The 18549-nt window shown below is 49.2% G+C and overlaps 1 protein-coding gene across 1 annotated transcript in view; it reads right to left on the bottom strand.

Moving 5' to 3' along the window:
- Nucleotides 1-2091: 2091 nt before the first annotated feature.
- Nucleotides 2092-18549, bottom strand: part of LOC145258215 (ubiquitin carboxyl-terminal hydrolase 1-like) — a 72567-nt gene continuing 56109 nt past the window's right edge. The window contains exons 9-10 of the mRNA XM_080116157.1: nucleotides 6423-6524; nucleotides 2092-2551 (exon numbers count right to left, since the gene is read on the bottom strand). Coding sequence (XP_079972283.1) covers nucleotides 2224-2551; nucleotides 6423-6524 — 430 coding nt within the window. The 3' untranslated portion in view covers nucleotides 2092-2223. The remainder of the gene's footprint in view (nucleotides 2552-6422; nucleotides 6525-18549) is intronic.

Below are 18549 nucleotides of genomic sequence, written 5' to 3'. Positions count from 1 at the left end.
CCCACGAGTCGGAGGTTAGAACTGCAGACTCAACTAGATGGTTATAGGTTCAATCCCTGGCTAAGGATGGGTACAAGTCTAGCCACACTGATGAGCTGATACAGCAAAACAGTACTGTATATTGATGATATATATATATATATATATATATATAGTTGTCTGTATATAAAGAGGGGTTATGCATGAATGTTAAAAGTGGGCATGTAAGTGTATGTACAAGGTGATGACTGCGTGGACGCTGGCAGATGTTAACATTTATACAAGTTTTAACTGATCTCTATATATATATATATTTCATTGCATCTTATTTATCTAGTTCTGATTAGGTTTACTCATTTATACAGGTGTATGATTTAGTTTAAAAGGAAGAAACTAGTTTGATTGAAACTACAGATAATAAATTTAACCAAGCAAATAATTTTTAAAAAATATACTTAGAGAAATAGAAAAAGTTAAATAGCGAATTTCGGGTCAAATAATATAGCAATCAGATTATATATATATATATATATATATATATATTATAAATTTAAACCAAATCACTCATTAAAATTTTTTTGTCTGCAAACCTACGACATGCTTAATGACTCAGACCAATAAATTACTCTTTCGGTAATTAAAATAACAGACCTAAGGGCTAAAGGGGGGAGGGGGACAACTAGGATGACCTAGAAAGTACATAGATAACCTAACCAGGGCGCCAGACAAGGATAGATGAAATTTAAAATGGATAAGTAATGAGTTCCATTTGCCGCTTGTTTGTAGAATTCAGGGAAAATTTTATTTTTGTTGTCATTTTCGGACAGCAAAATTCATTTTAAGAATCAATCGGAGTTCTGATGAGGCATGGAAAAAAAAAAAAAAAAAAAAAAAAAAAAACGTTAAAATATTGATCGATCCATGTAGACTCATTATGTTTACCATACTTTGGGGTAATTGCACCAACTAAAAAAAAAGTGCTTTTCATATGCATGGTTGCCAAAAGAGCACTTTTAGCTAGTTGGCACAATTTCTCCAAATTATGGTATATCATTTTATTTATATAAAAGCTCTACACTCATTGAGCACTTTTGAAGAAATATTAGTTTTAATTCAGGTTAACCACACACCAGAACTTATATATATATATATATATATATATATATATATATATACACACAGACATATAGATTTATCAGAGTGACAAATTAAGACTAGATGGGGCCAGATAGACGAGATGAAAATTGGAAAAAATGAAAAAGATGAGCAATGCACACATATACACTCTTACATTGTTTCATGAAGTGTATGCACACACGTACTGATTAATGATTCGTACACGCATACACAAATGATTTTTTTTCATCACACATCTTTTCAATATCAAACAAAAAGCTTTGAAACGTTTTAACTAAAAGAAAAGAATTTCTTTGTGTGTGCTTGTCCAGAATTCTCCCGATATTAAAAACCAAAAAATAAAGAACAATCTGCATGATCTCCATAATTTCCGCAACAGAAAGAAAATATCATACACCAAAATTCATATAGTGTAACCAGGATATAAGAGACCTGAACATAAGGAGGAAACTAATATAAGAGAGATTTTCTCTGGTCTCAAATTACAGCCTGTGTTAATGTACAGTATGACCCGGATATAAGAGAGCTGCAGTGATCTGTGAATAAGTCTCTTATATCCGGGTTACACTGTATATTGATCAAGTTTTATTTTTAAATAAGAAAAATATGAGCAATGATTTTGCAACACCATCTTGAAAACTAAATTCTAAAGGAACAAGGGAGATAATTCCAAATTTGTAAGATCTTAGAAAGCCATTCTTAACAAGGGGAGGGAGAGGCATTAGAAAAAAAAAAAAACTCAAATTCACTTAAAAATGGTTTCCTTTATAAAAAATAAAACTACTTGATCAATTTATGTGATTTTTTTTTCTTTTTGTCACAAGCACATACATTCATACAAATTTTGTTTTTTGCTTTTTAATATAGGAGAATTTCGGACAATAACCTTTTTTTTTTTTTACATTTGCCATCGAACGACTAAGCAATTTTCTTCCAATTGAAACATAATAAAAAATGAAGTAACAGTAAAACTAATACAAAGCAGAAGTTTTAAATACATAAAACAGGGAAAAAAAGAAAAAAAAAAACAAAAATCATTTTTTTTTTTTTGTTGTTTTTCTTTTAGAAATAGAAAATAAACACATCCAACAGTAGAGTTTTCGTGCCTTAAAAGGATCGACTCATGGGTGATTTATGATAAAAAAGCAAATAGGGTGTGCCCGTAAGGAGACCCTCAGATGATAAACGCTCAAGAAAATCCTCTTCAGTAAAAACACGCACAGAGCTGTCGTCACATTCCAACCAAAACACGTCATCATCCTGCTGCATGTCGGAACCTGGCAAGTACACATCAGCGTTGGAGGATTCTCCCTCTCGCTGGCCATTCGAAGGAAAGTGCCACGTCAAGGCACTGGCCGAAGTTTTCACGTAAGCAACGTAATGTCCAGATGAAATGGTGTAACCAGCATGAGTAATGATACCAAATAAAGTGTACCTGGAAAGACAAGAGAAACGAGAATGTAGAGATGCCGAAAAAGAAGTGGTGGCAGTTGTTTCGTCAAAATATCGTGCTTACAGATTTGAAAAGTTCTATATACAAGGGTCGTTCTGAAAAGTAAAGCCTTTTTCTTCTTTTTTTTTTTTTAACTCAAAAAGTTGAAGAGCTACAAAGGCGGAAATTATTTTTTTTACATAGTCACCATTATTCTCAATGTACTTTTGTTAGGAATTCAATGACGCATCTGCTGACGCACGTCCACGACAGGAGATTTTTGTTTTTTGTTTTTTTTTTGTTTACATAGGCATTACCATTTATCAAGGCCCAAAGACCACTTGAGGATAAGGGTTAAGAGTGTACAGTAGTCAATTGAACAATATAGTAATTTTTAGTAATGGAAATTCGGTAAATTTGTTAACTTAAGTGGAACAGCTCATCAAGAACTTGTTTACATTGGACTTGAAGACAATCAGATTGTAGTCAGCTGGAAAGCAGGAAAACAAAAGACAGTTCCACAGGCATGCATTTCTAAGAAAGAAGCTTTTTTCATCGAATCTACGTTTAGGTTTAGGCACAGATAAAGAGTAGGGGGAATTATTGATAGTGCTTTCAGCTAGACGGGTGTTTCTTGTGAAAGTTTGGCGAGGGGAGACCATAGATTGAAGCTCAGTCGAGCACTTGCCATGAAAATAAAGATAAAGGAGTTGCTTTCTTAAGAGTCTCTCACCATCAATATCTGCGACAGAAAGATGAAACTTTCAGATCATGAATGCATAAGTTCAGTCATCATAAAAATGCAATTTGCGATCCCTCTAATCCATTTCAATGGAATAAAAACAGAGGCATTAATTTTGGAAGAGTCTTTATATTAAAAACATTTATCAGCAGAACATGTTAATGTAAAGGGAGATAATAAAATTATAAGTTATCTCCCCTTGACAATTTTTTTTTTTTTTTTTTTAGTAAATGCAACAAAAAGGAAATGTTGCTTGCTTGTTAGAGAATAGATCGAGAGAGAGGGAGGTGTGTAAATTATATTGTAGACATGTTGACCGGAAGTCAAGATCAGCTGATCAGATTGCGTGTGAGTCACGTGATCAGGTTAGCTGAATCGTAGAGATTTGGTTTGAGCGTAAAAGAGGACGGACGGCTTCACTGTTGTCTCCTCCCATTCACTGCAGGGGGGGGGGGGGGGGGGGTGCTGACATGTGTAGAAACGAGACCAAAACAAACCACACAAGCCAGATTCACTTTCCATCATTCTGCGAGATATCTGGAAAGTGAAATAGAAACTATAAAACAAATTAATTCATCGTATTGGCATGAATGAATATTCGTCTAAAACGAGTACAAGTCTCCCTTCCAAGACGAGATGATTCTAGATGGACCAACATCCAAGACGCAGAAGGTATGTTAAAAAATAAATGTACCACACATGCACACACACAACAGCATATGAACATATCATTTCAGAGACTGGACCACTAGACGATCACACACGATCCCCTTTATGATACAACAAATATATAATATACGTCATCTCTTCTAATCCCTTATTAGAGATAACAACGCAACATGCTTATATTGATATTAGTGATTTTTTTTAAACGCATTTCAGGTGAAAATATTATGAAGTACTTACGTGTTGTATGGAAATTATGACTTTCAAATTAGTCAATAGAAAAATAATTACAAGAAAATGCTTGAGTAATTTGATCTTTTAAACTAACACATTTCAGTTTAGAAACATTATTGCATACTTGCATATCATGGAAAAATTCGTATCAATTCGAAACGTCACAAAAAATGATCCAGTAGAAAAATAATTAAAAGTAAAAATAGAATTTATGAAATTATCGAGTTTATCGTACGTTTTAATGTTGTGCGACCAATTCAGTATGACAAAACTTTAAATTAGTTAATTTAATGTCTTCAGCGGTCAGACCCTGGACAGAGATTTTCACTTTTCTGCCCCCCCCCCTCTTCTTATAGCCAAACATCTACCACCGCTAATGTCTGCCATTCATACACACCAACAAAAGATGTTGCACAACACATGCCTACAGTTAAACATTGATAAAAAAAAACATCAAAAATTCACAAATAGCATTTTCACTAACCAGCGTTGTTGTATATGTTGAAATCTTGAAAAAAATATAGTTACACAGAAGAGGATACAGTGGCCTAGCAACTGTTTATAATTGCTGTACTTGTACTGTTGGTGCATTTACTACATCTAGCAGTCTATTCCAAGGTCCAGGAAACTTGATTAAGAAAGCAGCTCTCATCTGGATCATATGAAATCAGCAGTACATATCAGTGCTCTGTCGCTTCACAAAGAAGAGAATGCAAAAAACATGGATCAAAAGTTATGAGGCATAATGTGTCATTTTCGGCCATTTTCGGGCATTTTTAACCTCTTTTGAGCCCCTGAGGATGCAACAGGAATTTTCGCATAAAAATGTTTTTCACCGTGCATATCTATTTAATGAAATACAATTTGTGGCAAAATTTCTGGAAAAACTAACGAATGGTTATCTGGCAATCGTCCGGATTAACGAATGCACGGACGCCACCGAAAACGTACATCCCTCTCCGATAAAGCGGGGTGACCAAAAATATATACATATTTATATCACAAGTGACGGCACGGTCATGAACAAATTCGTACACGCAATCCCAAACAATACTGCCAAATGAACACACCACGCCATTAAACAATATCGCTGAATCAACACACGTTCCTGAGCAACACCGTCGCCAACAATATCGCCAAATCACCACGCCACCGAATAATATCGTTGACACAATGTTCCCGAGCAACATCAAACAATCTCGTTGAATCGACACACCACGAGACAAAATGCAGTAATGCGAGACATTATCAGAGCAATATTTTTTAACCACCCTCGAATGACTTCTTGGCTTGCATTTATAGCCGTTAGGTGAAACTAAATCACCACTTTGGGTTAAGATGGATGTAGCTCATTAGTAGACTTGATTTGGAATCAAAAGGTTCTGGGTTCGCTTTTCGCCGCAGGTAAGCCCAACACATATGATTGTGCGCTTCCGCACATGCTCGGCACACACTCTAGAGAAAAGGTTATACTTCTAAAGTTGGCTTCTGTAGGGCAAATCCCATCATCCTTGCAGAATTCAAGTAACCAGTCTTTGAATCATCTCTAATTGCTGGATATTACAGATGCACGTTAGCCACAGTCGCATACAGTGATTTTCTCTGTGATAAGAATATCTTTCTTTGCTTCTGCCTATGAATTATTACAATTTGCAAACTCTGTGACTAGAAACAGTAACAATCCTATAATTTAAAATAAAGTTTTCTGATATTTTGTTTTAATTATCATGATACGGGTCATTTTCTTCCACTATTTTATCGCTTTTCAGCCATACATGATGTCCAACTCGTAAAGCCATTTATAGTAAACAAAAAGCTAGTCATTAAACTTTGTTGCTATTAATACTTCAAAGGTTCCTAAAATGTAAGAATATAAAAAATTATCAATTTTGTCTTTGTCGTATCGGTATATTATGTAGGTTTGACTTTTAATCAGAAAAATAAATCATGTATGTTGCAGATCAGCAAGCAGAAAAAGTAGATTTTATACATCAGCCCAAACAACATGAAACTAGTTTCACTGCAGATTTTAAATCATCAAAGTCATTACACAAAAAAACGAAGATTACTAGTAAAAAAAAAAGTCTTCCCCTTCAAATGAAATTTACGCACCAGATTAAAATTCTCAAGCTAAATTTCTTTTTCCTTTTTTTTTTTTTAATTAAAGTGAAATAATTGTTAAAAAGCCACCCCAAAAATGTTACAAGAGTTTCTATTTTACAGCTTACTTACTTGTGATCTTGTCGGCAGCAGTTTGTGTGGCATTTGTAGAGAAGACAGGGTAAAGATAATGGGACATCCACATGGTCGTTGATTTTACACATCAAGCCTAGTCTAAAATAAAAAAGGGGAAAATAAAATTAAAACAGTGACGCATCATGAGAGAAAGAAGGAGAACCATTAAATAGCATAACATGGAGGTGAGAGCGAGCACCATACAACCATGACGTACGGAGGAGATCACCTTACAACCCTTGAGCACAGAGGGGATCAGAAAGAGGATTGCACATAACACTGGGACACAGGAAGGAATCACCATCAATCCAGAAGGCAAGGAAAGGATAACCATCAGACCCGGACGCCGGCAGGGATCACCATCAGACCGGGATGCAGGCAGGGATCACCATCAGCCGGGACGCAGGCAGGGATCACCATCAGCCGGGACGCAGGCAGGGATCACCATCAGACCGGGACGCAGGCAAGGATCACAATCAAACCGGGAAACTGGGAGAGATCAACATCAGACCGGGACGCCATGGGGGACCACCATCAAACCAGATCACCAGGAGGGATCACCCTTTAATCTGGACGCCTTAATACTGGAATAAAACACCATCAAACCGGGACAAAGAGAAAAAAAATAACCAAAAGAGAGGGAGGGACCACCATCGAAAGGCGACGCGGGAGAGGGACACATCACCATCAAAAGGCGACGCGGGAGAGGGAGACATCACCATCAAAAGGCTATGCGGGAGAGTGACATATCACCATAAAAAGGCTACGCGGGAGAGGGACACATCACCATCAAAAGGCGACGCGGGAGAGGGACACATCACCATCAAAAGGCGACGCGGGAGAGGGACACATCACCATCAAAAGGCGACGCGGGAGAGGGACACATCACCATCAAAAGGCGACGCGGGAGAGGGACACATCACCATCAAAAGGCGACGCGGGAGAGGGACACATCACCATCAAAAGGCGACGCGGGAGAGGGACACATCACCATCAAAAGGCGACGCGGGAGAGGGACACATCACCATCAAAAGGCGACGCGGGAGAGGGACACATCACCATCAAAAGGCGACGCGGGAGAGGGAGACATAACCATCAAAAGGCGACGCGGGAGAGGGAGACATAACCATCAAAAGGCGATGCGGGAGAGGGAGACATCATCATCAAAAGGCGACGCGGGAGAGGGAGACATCACCATCAAAAGGCGACGCAGGAGAGGGAGACATCACCATCAAAAGGCGACACGGGGTGAGGTAGCAATCAAAAGTCGACACGGGGAGAGCTAGCCCACGAAAGGCGACACTATCAATTCACAAGGAAAGGAAAGGATCACCATCGGACCGGGATGCCGGCAGGGATCATAATCAGACCGGGATGCCGGGAGGGATCACCATCAGACCAGGACGCCGGCAGGGATCACCATCAGACCAGGACGCCGGCAGGGATCACCATCAGACCGGAACGCCGGCAGGGATCACTATCAGACCGGGACGCCGGCAGGGATCACCATCACACCGGGACGCCGGCAGGGATAACCATCACACCGGGACGCCGGCAGGGATCACCATCACACCGGGACGCCGGCAGGGATCACCATCACACCGGGACGCCGGCAGGGATCACCATCACACCGGGACGCCGGCAGGGATCACCATCACACCGGGACGCCGGCAGGGATCACCATCAGACCGGGATGCCGGCAGGGATCATCATCAGACCAGGACGCAGGGAGGGATCAACATCAGACCGGGACGCAGGGAGGGATCAACATCAGACCGGGACGCCGGCAGTGATCACCATCAGACCGGGACGCCGGCAGGGATCACCATCAGACCGGGACGCCGGCAGGGATCACCATCAGACCGGAACGCCGGGAGGGATCACCATCCGACCGGGATGCCAGCAGGGATCACCATCACACCGGGATGCCGGCAGGGATCACCATCACACCGGGATGCCGGCAGGGATCACCATCACACCGGGATGCTGGGAGGGATCACCATCAGACCGGGACGCCGGCAGGGATCACCATCAGACCGGGACGCCGGGAGGGATCACCATCAGACCGGGACCCCGGCAGGGATCACCATCAGACCGGGACGCCGGCAGGGATCACCATCAGACCGGGACGCCGGCAGGGATAACCATCAGACCGGAACGCCAGCAGTGATCACCATCGGACCGGGATGCCAGCAGGGATCATCATCAGACCGGGACGCCAGGAGGGATCACCATCGGACCGGGATGCCGGCAGGGATCACCATCGGACCGGGATGCCGGCAGGGATCACCATCGGACCGGGATGCCGGCAGGGATCACCATCGGACCGGGATGCCGGCAGGGATCACCATCGGACCGGGATGCCGGCAGGGATCACCATCGGACTGGGACGCTGGGAGGGATCACCATCGGACCAGGATGCAGGCAGGGATCACCATCGGACCGGGACGTTGGAGAGGGAGACATCACCATCAAAAGGCGACGCGGGAGAGGGACACATCACCATCAAAAGGCGACGCGGGAGAGGGACACATCACCATCAAAAGGCGACGCAGGAGAGGGAGACATCACCATCAAAAGGCTATGCGGGAGAGTGACACATCACCATCAAAAGGCTACGCGGGAGAGGGACACATCATCATCAAAAGGCGACGCAGGAGAGGGACACATCACCATCAAAAGGCGACGCGGGAGAGGGACACATCACCATCAAAAGGCGACGCGGGAGAGGGACACATCACCATCAAAAGGCGACGCGGGAGAGGGAGACATAACCATCAAAAGGCGATGCGGGAGAGGGAGACATAACCATCAAAAGGCGACACGGGGTGAGGTAGCAATCAAAAGTCGACACGGGGAGAGCTAGCCCACGAAAGGCGACACTATCAATTCACAAGGAAAGGAAAGGATCACCATCGGACCGGGATGCCGGTAGGGATCATAATCGGACCGGGATGCCGGCAGGGATCATAATCAGACCGGGATGCCGGGAGAGATCACCATCAGACCGGGACGCCGGCAGGGATCACCATCACACCGGGACGCCGGCAGGGATCACCATCACACCGGGACGCCGGCAGGGATCACCATCACACCGGGACGCCGGCAGGGATCACCATCACACCGGGACGCCGGCAGGGATCACCATCACACCGGGACGCCGGCAGGGATCACCATCAGACCGCGACGCCGGCAGGGATCACCATCAGACCGCGACGCCGGCAGGGATCACCATCAGACCGCGACGCCGGCAGGGATCACCATCAGACCGCGACGCCGGCAGGGATCACCATCAGACCGCGACGCCGGCAGGGATCACCATCAGACCGGGACGCCGGCAGGGATCATCATCAGACCGGGACGCCGTGAGGGATCACCATCAGACCGGGACGCCGGCAGGGATCACCATCACACCGGGACGCCGGCAGGGATCACCATCAGACCAGGATGCCGGCAGGGATCATCATCAGACCAGGACGCAGGGAGGGATCAACATCAGACCGGGACGCCGGCAGTGATCACCATCAGACCGGGACCCCGGCAGGGATCACCATCAGACCGGGACGCCGGGAGGGATAACCATCAGACCGGGTTGCCGGGAGGGATCACCATCAGCCCGGGACGCCGGTAGGGATCACCATCAGACCGGGACGCCGGCAGGGATCACCATCACACCGGGACGCCGGCAGGGATCACCATCAGACCGGGACGCCGGCAGGGATCACCATCAGACCGGGACGCCGGCAGGGATCACCATCAGACCGGAACGCCAGCAGGGATCACCATCGGACCGGGATGCCGGCAGGGATCACCATCGGACCGGGATGCCGGCAGGGATCACCATCGAACTGGGACGCCGGGAGGGATCACCATCGGACCAGGATGCAGGCAGGGATCACCATCGGACCGGGACGTTGGAGAGGGAGACATCACCATCAAAAGGCGACGCGGGAGAGGGACACATCACCATCAAAAGGCGACGCGGGAGAGGGACGCATCACCATCAAAAGGCGACGCGGGAGAGGGACGCATCACCATCAAAAGGCGACGCGGGAGAGGGACGCATCACCATCAAAAGGCGACGCGGGAGAGGGACACATCACCATCAAAAGGCGACGCGGGAGAGGGACACATCACCATCAAAAGGCGACGCGGGAGAGGGACACATCACCATCAAAAGGCGACGCGGGAGAGGGACACATCACCATCAAAAGGCGACGCGGGAGAGGGACACATCACCATCAAAAGGCGACGCGGGAGTGGGACACATCACCATCAAAAGGCGACGCGGGAGTGGGACACATCACCATCAAAAGGCGACGCGGGAGAGGGACACATCACCATCAAAAGGCGACGCGGGAGAGTGACACATCACCATCAAAAGGCGACGCGGGAGAGGGACACATCACCATCAAAAGGCGACGCGTGAGAGGGACACATCACCATCAAAAGGCTACGCGGGAGAGGGACACATCACCATCAAAAGGCGACGCGGGAGAGGGAGACATCACCATCAAAAGGCGACGCGGGAGAGGGACACATCACCATCAAAAGGCGACGCGGGAGAGGGACACATCACCATCAAAAGGCGACGCGGGAGAGGGACACATCACCATCAAAAGGCGACGCGGGAGAGGGACACATCACCATCAAAAGGCGACGCGGGAGAGGGACACATCACCATCAAAAGGCTATGCGGGAGAGGGAGACATCACCATCAAAAGGCGACGCGGGAGAGGGAGATATTACAATCAAAAGGCGACGCGGGAGAGGGAGACATCTCCATCAAAAGGCGACACGGGAGAGGGAGACATCACCATCAAAAGGCGACACGGGAGAGGGAGACATCACCATCAAAAGGCGACGCGGGAGAGGGAGACATAACCATCAAAAGGCGACGCGGGAGAGGGAGACATAACCATCAAAATGCGACGCGGGAGAGGGAAACGTCACCATAAACACGCGCCGCAGGAGAGGGAAACATCATAAAAAGGCGCCGCAGGAGAGGGAGACATAACCATCAAAAGGCGACACGGGGTGAGGTAGCAATCAAAAGTCGACACGGGGAGAGGTAGCCCACAAAAGGCGACACCATCAATTCACAAGGCAAGGAAAGGATCACCATCAGACCGGGACGCCGGCAGGGATCATCATCAGACCAGGACGCCGGCAGGGATCACCATGAGTGAGACCAGGACGCCGGCAGGGATCACCATGAGACCAGGACGCCGGCAGGGATCACCATGAGACCGGAACGCCATGAGGGATCACCATCAGAGAGGGACGTCAGGAGGGATCACCATGAAACAAGAGTGCAAAGATAGATCACCATTTAATCTGGATGCCAGAAAGGATCATGACGCCTGTGTGGGGTGAAAGATGGGGCTCACCATGACGCCGGCATAAAACACCATCAAACCAGGACAAAGTGAAAAAATATAACCAAAAGACAGGGAGAGATCGCCGACAAAAGGCGACACAGAAGAGGAAGTCATCGCCAACAAAGGCCACACAGGAGGGATCGCCAACAAAAGGCCACACAGTAGGGATCGCCAACAAAAGGCCTAACAGGAGGGATCGACAAAAAAAGGCCCCACAGGAGGGATCGCCAAAAAAAGGCCACACAAGAGGGATCGCCAACAATAGGCCACCCAGGAGGGATCGCCTACAAAAGGCCACACAGGAGAGGGAGTAATCGCTAACCAAAAGGCGCCACAGGAGGGATCGCCGCCAAAAGGCGACACAGCAGAGGGAGAAATCACTGACAAAAGGCGACACAGGAGAGAGAGAGATCGCCGACAAAAGGCGACACAGCAGAGGGAGAGATCGCCAACTAAAGGCGATACAGCAGAGGGAGAGATCGCCGACTAAAGGCGACACAGCAGAGGGAGAGATCGTCGACTAAAGGCGACACACCAGAGGGAGAGATCGCCGACTAAAGGCGACACACCAGAGGGAGAGATCGCCGACTAAAGGCGACACACCAGAGGGAGAGATCGCCGACTAAAGGCGACACAGAAGAGGGAGAGATCGCCGACAAAAGGCGACACAGCAGAGGGAGACATCGCCGACAGGGTAGAGGGAGACATCGCCGACAAAAGGCGACAGGGTAGAGGGAGACATCGCCGACAAAAGGCGACAGGGTAGAGGGAGACATCGCCGACAAAAGGCGACAGGGTAGAGGGAGACATCGCCAACAAAAGGCGACAGGGTAGAGGGAGACATCGCCGACAAAAGGCGACCGAATAGAGGGAGAGATCACCGACAAAAGGCGACAGAATAGAGGGAGAGATCGCCGACAAAAGGCGACAGAATAGAGGGAGAGATCGCCGACAAAAGGCGACAGAATAGAGGGAGAGATCGCCGACAAAAGGCGCCACAGGAGAGGGAGAGATCGCCGACAAAAAGCGACACAGGAGAGGGAGAGATCGCCGACAAAAAGCGACACAGGAGAGGGAGACATCGCCGACAAAAGGCGACAGGGTAGAGGGAGAGATCGCCGACAAAAGGTGACAGAGTAGAGGGAGAGATCGCCGACAAAAGGCGACAGAGTAGAGGGAGAGATCGCCGACAAAAGGCGACAGAGTAGAAGGAGAGATTGCCGACAAAAGGCAACACAGGAGAGGGAGAGATCGCCGACAAAAGGCGACAGAGTAGAGGGAGAGATCGCCGACTAAAGGCGACAAAGGAGAGGGAGAGATTGCCGACAAAGGAGAGGGAGAGATCGCCGACAAAAGGCGACACAGCAGAGGGAGACATCGCCGACAAAAGGCGACAGGGTAGAGGGAGACATCGCCGACAAAAGGCGACAGGGTAGAGGGAGACATCGCCGACAAAAGGCGACAGGGTAGAGGGAGACATCGCCGACAAAAGGCGACAGGGTAGAGGGAGACATCGCCGACAAAAGGGGACAGGGCAGAGGGAGACATCGCCGACAAAAGGCGACAGGGTAGAGGAAGAGATCGCCGACAAAAGACGACAGAATAGAGGGAGATATCTCCGACAAAAGGCGACAGGGTAAAGAGACAAAAGGCGACATAGGAGAGGGAGAGATCGCCGACAAAAGGCAACACAGGAGAGGGAGAGATCGCCGACAAAAGGCGACAGAGTAGAGGTAGAGATCGCCGACAAAAGGCGACACAGGGGAGGGAGAGATCGCTGACAAAAGGCGACAGAGTAGAGGGAGAGATCGCCGACAAAGTAGAGGGAGAGATCGCCGACAAAAGGCGACACAGGAGGGGGAGAGATCGCCGACAAAGTAGAGGGAGAGATCGCCGACTTAAGGCGACAAAGGAGAGGGAGAGATCGCCGACAAAGGAGAGGGAGAGATCGCCGACAAAAGGCGACAAAGAAGAGGGAGAGATCGCCGACAAAAGGCGACACAGAAGAGGGAGAGATCGCCGACAAAAGGCGACACAGCAGAGTGAGACATCGCCGACAAAAGGCGACACAGCAGAGGGAGACATCGCCGACAAAAAGCAACACAGGAGAGGGAGACATCGCCGACAAAAAGCAACACAGAAGAGGGAGAGGTCGCCGACAAAAGGCGACAGAGTAGAGGGAGAGATCGACGACAAAGTAGAGGGAGAGATCGCCGATAAAAGGCGACAGAGTAGAAGGGGAGATCGCCGACAAAACGCGACACAGGAGAGGGAGAGATCGCCGACAAAAGGCGACAGGGTAGAGGGAGAGATCGCCGACAAAAGGCGACATAGGAGAGGGAGAGATCGCCGACAAAAGGCGACACAGGAGAGGGAGAGATTGCCGACAAAAGGCGACCGAGTAGAGGGAGAGATCGCCGACAAAAGGCGACACAGGAGAGGGAGAGATCGCCAACAAAAGGCGACACAGAAGAGGTAGAGATCGCCGACAAAAGGCGACACAGAAGAGGGAGAGATCGCCGACAAAAGGCGACACAGGAGAGGGAGAGATTGCCGACAAAAGGCGACACAGGAGTGTGAGAGATCGCCGACAAAAGGCGACAGAGTAGAGGGAGAGATCGCAGACAAAGGAGAGGGAGAGATCGCCCATAAAAGGCGACAGAGTAGAGGGAGACATCGCCGAAAAAAGGCAACACAGGAGAGGGAGAGATCGCCGACAAAAGGCAACACAGGAGAGGGAGAGATCGCCGACAAAAGGCAACACAGGAGAGGGAGAGATCGCCGACAAAAGGCAACACAGGAGAGGTAGAGATCGCCGACAAAAGGCAACACAGGAGAGGGAGAGATCGCCGACAAAAGGCGACAGGGTAGAGGGAGAGATCGCCGACAAAAGGCGACAGAGTAGAGGGAGAGATCGCCGACAAAAGGCGACAAAAGAGAGGGAGAGATTGCCGACAAAAGGCGACAGAGTAGAGGGAGAGATCGCCGACAAAAGGCGACACATGAGAGGCAGAGATCGCCGACAAAAGGCGACACAGGAGAGGCAGAGATCGCCGACAAAAGGCGACACAGGAGAGGCAGAGATCGCCGACAAAAGGCGACACAGGAGAGGCAGAGATCGCCGACAAAAGGCGACACAGGAGAGGCAGAGATCGCCGACAAAAGGCGACACAGGAGAGGCAGAGATAGATGACAAAAAGCGACACAGGAGAGGGAGAGATCGCCCACAAAAGGCGACAGAGTAGAGGGATAGATCGCCGACAAAAGGCCACAGAGTAAAGGGAGAGATCGCCGATAAAAGGCGACAGAGTAGAAGGGGAGATCGCCGACAAAAGGCGACACAGGAGAGGGAGAGATCACCGACAAAAGGCGACAGAATAGAGGGAGAGATCGCCGACAAAAGGCGACAGAATAGAGGGAGAGATCGCCGACAAAAGGCGACAGAATAGAGGGAGAGATCGCCGACAAAAGGCGACAGAGTAGAGGTAGAGATCGCCAACAAAAGGCAACAGAGTAGAGGGAGAGATCGCCGACAAAAGGCGACACAGGAGAGGGAGAGATCGCCGACAAAAGGCGACAGAGTAGAGGGAGAGATCGCCGACAAAGTAGAGGGAGAGATCGCCGACAAAAGGCGACACAGGAGGGGGAGAGATCGCCGACAAAGTAGAGGGAGAGATCGCCGACTTAAGGCGACAAAGGAGAGGGAGAGATCGCCGACAAAGGAGAGGGAGAGATCGCCGACAAAAGGCGACAAAGAAGAGGGAGAGATAGCCGACAAAAGGCGACACAGAAGAGGGAGAGATCGCCGACAAAAGGCGACACAGCAGAGTGAGACATCGCCGACAAAAGGCGACACAGCAGAGGGAGACATCGCCGACAAAAAGCAACACAGGAGAGGGAGAGGTCGCCGACAAAAGGCGACAGAGTAGAGGGAGAGATCGACGACAAAGTAGAGGGAGAGATCGCCGATAAAAGGCGACAGAGTAGAAGGAGAGATCGACGATAAAAGGCGACACAGGAGAGGGAGAGATCGCCGACAAAAGGCGACACAGGAGAGGGAGAGATCGCCAACAAAAGGCGACACAGAAGAGGTAGAGATCGCCGACAAAAGGCGACACAGAAGAGGGAGAGATCGCCGACAAAAGGCGACACAGGAGAGGGAGAGATTGCCGACAAAAGGCGACACAGGAGTGTGAGAGATCGCCGACAAAAGGCGACAGAGTAGAGGGAGAGATCGCAGACAAAGGAGAGGGAGAGATCGCCCATAAAAGGCGACAGAGTAGAGGGAGACATCGCCGAAAAAAGGCAACACAGGAGAGGGAGAGATCGCCGACAAAAGGCAACACAGGAGAGGGAGAGATCGCCGACAAAAGGCAACACAGGAGAGGGAGAGATCGCCGACAAAAGGCAACACAGGAGAGGTAGAGATCGCCGACAAAAGGCAACACAGGAGAGGGAGAGATCGCCGACAAAAGGCGACAGGGTAGAGGGAGAGATCGCCGACAAAAGGCGACAGAGTAGAGGGAGAGATCGCCGACAAAAGGCGACAAAAGAGAGGGAGAGATTGCCGACAAAAGGCGACAGAGTAGAGGGAGAGATCGCCGACAAAAGGCGACACATGAGAGGCAGAGATCGCCGACAAAAGGCGACACAGGAGAGGCAGAGATCGCCGACAAAAGGCGACACAGGAGAGGCAGAGATCGCCGACAAAAGGCGACACAGGAGAGGCAGAGATCGCCGACAAAAGGCGACACAGGAGAGGCAGAGATAGATGACAAAAAGCGACACAGGAGAGGGAGAGATCGCCCACAAAAGGCGACAGAGTAGAGGGATAGATCGCCGACAAAAGGCCACAGAGTAAAGGGAGAGATCGCCGATAAAAGGCGACAGAGTAGAAGGGGAGATCGCCGACAAAAGGCGACACAGGAGAGGGAGAGATCACCGACAAAAGGCGACAGAATAGAGGGAGAGATCGCCGACAAAAGGCGACAGAATAGAGGGAGAGATCGCCGACAAAAGGCGACAGAATAGAGGGAGAGATCGCCGACAAAAGGCGACAGAGTAGAGGTAGAGATCGCCAACAAAAGGCAACAGAGTAGAGGGAGAGATCGCCGACAAAAGGCGACACAGGAGAGGGAGAGATCGCCGACAAAAGGCGACAGAGTAGAGGGAGAGATCGCCGACAAAGTAGAGGGAGAGATCGCCGACAAAAGGCGACACAGGAGGGGGAGAGATCGCCGACAAAGTAGAGGGAGAGATCGCCGACTTAAGGCGACAAAGGAGAGGGAGAGATCGCCGACAAAGGAGAGGGAGAGATCGCCGACAAAAGGCGACAAAGAAGAGGGAGAGATAGCCGACAAAAGGCGACACAGAAGAGGGAGAGATCGCCGACAAAAGGCGACACAGCAGAGTGAGACATCGCCGACAAAAGGCGACACAGCAGAGGGAGACATCGCCGACAAAAAGCAACACAGGAGAGGGAGAGGTCGCCGACAAAAGGCGACAGAGTAGAGGGAGAGATCGACGACAAAGTAGAGGGAGAGATCGCCGATAAAAGGCGACAGAGTAGAAGGAGAGATCGACGATAAAAGGCGACACAGGAGAGGGAGAGATCGCCGACAAAAGGCGACAGGGTAGAGGGAGAGATCGCCGACAAAAGGCGACAGGGTAGAGGGAGAGATCGCCGACAAAAGGCGACATAGGAGAAGGAGAGATCGCCGACAAAAGGCGACAAAGGAGAGGGGAGATTGCCGACAAAAGGCGACCGAGTAGAGGGAGAGATCGCCGACAAAAGGCGACACAGGAGAGGGAGAGATCGCCAACAAAAGGCGACACAGAAGAGGTAGAGATCGCCGACAAAAGGCGACACAGAAGAGGGAGAGATCGCCGACAAAAGGCGACACAGGAGAGGGAGAGATTGCCGACAAAAGGCGACACAGGAGAGGGAGAGATCGCCGACAAAAGGCGACAGAGTAGAGGGAGAGATCGCCGACAAAGGAGAGGGAGAGATCGCCCATAAAAAGCGACAGAGTAGAGGGAGAGATCGCCGATAAAAGCCAACACAGGAGAGGGAGAGATCGCCGACAAAAGGCAACACAGGAGAGGTAGAGATCGCCGACAAAAGGCAACACAGGAGAGGGAGAGATCGCCGACAAAAGGCGACAGGGTAAAGGGAGAGATCGCCGACAAAAGGCGACAGAGTAGAGGGAGAGATCGCCGACAAAAGGCGACAAAAGAGAGGGAGAGATTGCCGACAAAAGGCGACAGAGTAGAGGGAGAGATCGCCGACAAAAGGCGACACATGAGAGGCAGAGATCGCCGCCAAAAGGCGACTCAGGAGAGGGAGAGATCGCCAACAAAAGGCGACAAAGGAGAGGGAGAGATAGATGACAAAAAGCGACACAGGAGAGGGAGAGATCGCCCACAAAAGGCGACAGAGTAGAGGGATAGATCGCCGACAAAAGGCGACAGAGTAGAGGGAGAGATCTCCGACAAAAGGCGACAGAGTAGAGGGAGAGATCGCCGACAAAATGCAACAGAGTAGAGGGAGAGATCGCCGACAAAAGGCGACACAGGAGAGGGAGAGATCGCCGACAAAAGGCCACAGAGTAGAGGGAGAGATCGCCGACAAAAGGCGACACAGGAGGGGGAGAGATCGCCGACAAAGTAGAGGGAGAGATCGCCGACTTAAGGCGACAAAGAAGAGGGAGAGATCGCCGACAAAGGAGAGGGAGAGATCGCCG

This window comes from Euprymna scolopes, chromosome 33 (genome assembly GCF_053919585.1).
Source record: "Euprymna scolopes isolate OS-2025 chromosome 33, ASM5391958v1, whole genome shotgun sequence".
In the NCBI taxonomy this organism is placed as follows: Eukaryota; Metazoa; Mollusca; class Cephalopoda; order Sepiida; family Sepiolidae; genus Euprymna; species Euprymna scolopes.
Note: the sequence above shows the minus strand (reverse complement) of the source record. Positions and strands in the feature narration are given on the sequence as shown.